The sequence below is a fragment of the Eutrema salsugineum genome, unplaced genomic scaffold (genome assembly GCF_000478725.1).
Source record: "Eutrema salsugineum unplaced genomic scaffold, Eutsalg1_0 scaffold_4, whole genome shotgun sequence".
In the NCBI taxonomy this organism is placed as follows: Eukaryota; Viridiplantae; Streptophyta; class Magnoliopsida; order Brassicales; family Brassicaceae; genus Eutrema; species Eutrema salsugineum.
This window is the reverse complement of record NW_006256686.1, coordinates 7,340,072-7,343,487: the sequence shown is the minus strand read 5'-3', so window position 1 is coordinate 7,343,487 and position 3,416 is coordinate 7,340,072. Positions and strand designations below refer to the sequence as shown.

Sequence of the window (3,416 nt, the reverse complement as noted above, 5' to 3'; positions counted from 1 at the left end):
CGAAAAGCGTGGTATAGCACGGACTGAAAACATGTCTGTTGATTTCCAGCAAGAGTTTTTGTTTCAAAAATAAAAGTAGTTCTGTCTAACATCATGCGTTCAATATGGTTCCATGAGATTATATCGTAGTCAACGTAGTCTCACGCCAGTTCTGCCTGCGGATATTTTATAAGTAGCGTTTTAACGTTTTGTGTTTTCTCGTGTTTCCTAAATTTCTCATGTTTTTTTTAATCATAGGAGCTGAACAAAGAGTTGTCCAGAAAACTAGAAGTGCAGACGCAAAGGTTAGAGCTTCTAACAGCACAGAGTATGGCTATAGACAATGTTTCACCTGAAAAGCAGCCGGATTCTCATGCTGTTCAAGAGAGACCACCCATTGCAGATGAGGGCGACGAGGTACTCTCTCTTTCTCTTTCACTATGTTCAGAAAAAGACCATACATTAATCATCTCTCTTTCTCTCTCTTTAGGTGGTAGAAAGGGTTCTAGGATGGATCATGAAGATGTTCCCAGGAGGGCCATCAAAAAGAAGAACAAGCAAGCTTCTCTAAAGCCCATGGCTTCTTATTCCTTCTTTGCCAATCTGTAAATCCGAGCACGAGCCATGGGAGCCTCTTATGGCGTCTTCTCCTTTTGTTTTTGGAAGAACTGATTTTGTTATTTTGATCCAAAAATTTTTTGGGTTTCATTGGATTGATCAAATTAAAGAAGACAGCAGAAATGGTATAGTGAGGCAGACACACTTGAGGAGTTCCAAATGGAGAAGAGACACGAAAGCTTGAACAGAGAGGTTTATATATGAGTGCGTTTTTGTTGTTTCTGACTGAAATTTTTGTAATTGTTTATCATTATAGAGAGGTTAAAAGTGTTCCAAGCAATATACTAATTACCAGCAACTAAAGGAATCCGGTATTGGTATTTTGGATATTATCTTTTCAGAAGACACAATCAAGCAAATATATAAACTAGATTTATTGTTTATTTAATTTTATTTTCTTATATCTCCTACATGAAACAAAACCACACAAACTGTCAAAGCTTGTCAAGCACACAGATGGTACTGACGCTTGGGAACTCTCTTGAGATCTAAATGACAAAAGATTCTAATACTATCTCCCATGGTATCAAGATTCTAATACTATCTCCCATACTATCTTTTCGTTTTGCAGTATGTTCTTTCAGAAGATTCTAATACAAAAGATTCTAATACTATATCTTGAGATTTATATTGCTTGCAAGATTGTACTCAGTACTCTGTTTACAGGTTGAAATCCCTATGTCTAACTGTAGAAGACATCAAATTTCGATTGGGTATCAGAACCATTATGAACCTTGAGAACCAACTCTCAAAGTCACCAGTCAAACTTCTTTCAAAGAATGGATCGCACATCAATCGGTTTGGCCACAAGATTATGTAGAAAACTTGGAGCAGCTTGCAACAAAACAAAAATGGTTTCAATGACATTTTATCAGTAGCAGCTCTCAAAGTATGCAAAAATCATCCATCTACAAGTGGTGAGCTCCCTTATGAAACAGACAAAACCAAAAATTAGAAGACACAAATCCAAACAAAGACGATACATATATAGTACTATGCATCAGTGAATGATTCGAGCTTGTGAGACAAATGCCGGCACAATAAATTTGAGGATCTAGTTCGAGGACATGACTCTACCAAGTGTTTTAAACTTTTAAATGGCAGCAAATATCATAATTATTCAAAAGCATGGAGGATACGAAGACATAGACATAAAATAAAAGGAAAAATAACAGAGAGGCAAAAGAGTCGGGAAGTTTGGAATCAAGTCCTTCAAGTCAGAGAGAAAATCCACCGAGCATCCTTGAGATTCATGTTGGGGGGAGCAGGGAAGGGTTCAAGGGTCTTGGTTGCAAGATTGAACACACAGATGTCCACCTCATAAGGGGGCAGGACACGGGAACGGTCAGAGGTGCCATAACGGATAAGGTAATGACGGGTGAAATAGATAGAATTTGGTTTGATACCAAGGGTAGGGTTAGCAGGAACAGTGATACCCAAGTCGAGAAGCAGGGCCTCATCACCAAGAGAATGTACCTCAAGAAGATCAGGCATGTAATCATCTGGGTCTGCATTGGGGTCTTTCTTGTAGACGTGGAAAGTCCTTTCGCTTCTTTCAAAAACTGTGTTCGTGACCAACAAAACCTCTCCTGCGGTTGTAACAGCGATGCTAAAGTTACAACTATACCCAAGAGGAGAAAACGTTGGGGATGGGTCACTATCGGTGAGTTCTTCGAAACCTTTCTTTCCAGAAAAATCTATGACTCGCACGAAGTTACGAGTCGTTAAGATATATAGGCGGTAACCTCGAAGAACCAGACCATGTAGGCCTGTTAGCATCTTGGGGATTCCAAACTGGCCAACCGGAATGAGATTGTAATGATCATTGCCTTTCTTGTAACAGCATAAAAAACCAGCAGGGGCGTCAAAGAACCATACTAAAGCCAACTCTTCCGCCTTCTCGTCTACCCACAGACTTGCCCTAATTTCATCGGCGAAAGCGTTGAAAACAGTACCATCAGTTAATTCCCATGTAAACTCCTTATCTCTATCTCCCACACGCTTCAGAGAACATAAATCAGATACGACCGACTCTAATGGAGGAAGACCGATCCTATCCTTGCTAAACACATCTATGATATATAATCTGGATCGAGAATCTAGCATCAGGAACCACTTACCGCAGCTTGCCAGGAATCGACTCCCTGAGAAGTCACCCAGCATCTTTTCAGTCTTGCCTTCTATCGGGTTGTACAACTCACAACGACCGTCGTCTAGGAAAAGCGTCAGCAATGGAGATCCGCTTTTCCCGGGAACCGTTAAATTCGAATTCGAACGTAGGGCCTTAACATGTCGAAAATCAGGTAAACTGGAGCTTCGTTTGAGTACCATTATCAGAATTTTAGGAGGCAGATTCTCTCGATTGTGCCTGAGCTCGATGGAGCCTGACTGCGCGGCTGAAAAGTCATAAACCGCAAAAAAGTAAGCTAAAAAATCATCTGTCTAATAATTAATTTCTTTTTGAATTATTTTTATTAACTTAAACCCTGGAAATTATATTCTTCTCTTTATATGTCTTCACAATCACGAAAATACCAGGGTAAAACCCACCCGTTTTCACCCGATAACCCATAAAAAAATCAATTTTTTTCTAAAAAAAATCAATTTTTTTTAATTTTTTAATTCTTTTTCTTTAATTATCAATTTTTTTTCTCTATTCATCTTCATCATCGACGATAGATTCTAAAAATCACCAAAATCATATCTTCATCATCCAAACTTTGTCTCTTCATTCTCTGTAATCAGTTTCTTATCTTCATCTTCTCTTCCAACCACAATTGTTGAAGCTTCAAACCCCAATTAGGTTTTTATTTAGAGAT

General features: G+C 38.8%; 2 protein-coding genes across 2 annotated transcripts in view; one reads left to right on the top strand and one right to left on the bottom strand.

Moving 5' to 3' along the window:
* LOC18013712 (protein BLISTER) overlaps positions 1–962 on the top strand; it is a 5,575-nt gene extending 4,613 nt beyond the window's left edge. The window contains exons 11-12 of the mRNA XM_006418716.2: positions 238–396; positions 470–962. Coding sequence (XP_006418779.2) covers positions 238–396; positions 470–550 — 240 coding nt within the window. The 3' untranslated portion in view covers positions 551–962. The remainder of the gene's footprint in view (positions 1–237; positions 397–469) is intronic.
* Positions 963–1,562: 600 nt separating this feature from the next.
* On the bottom strand, positions 1,563–2,995 carry LOC18013708 (F-box protein At2g14500). Its single transcript, XM_024153944.1, has one exon. It carries the CDS (start codon positions 2,926–2,928, stop codon positions 1,810–1,812), a length of 1,119 nt encoding a protein of 372 aa, XP_024009712.1. The 5' UTR covers positions 2,929–2,995; the 3' UTR covers positions 1,563–1,809.
* Between the last annotated feature and the right edge of the window lie 421 nt (positions 2,996–3,416).

Coding starts and splice junctions, on each gene's coding strand:
- LOC18013708 (XM_024153944.1), bottom strand. CDS start 2,928: ATGGTACTCAAACGAAGCTCCAGTTTACCTGATTTTCGACATGTTAAG.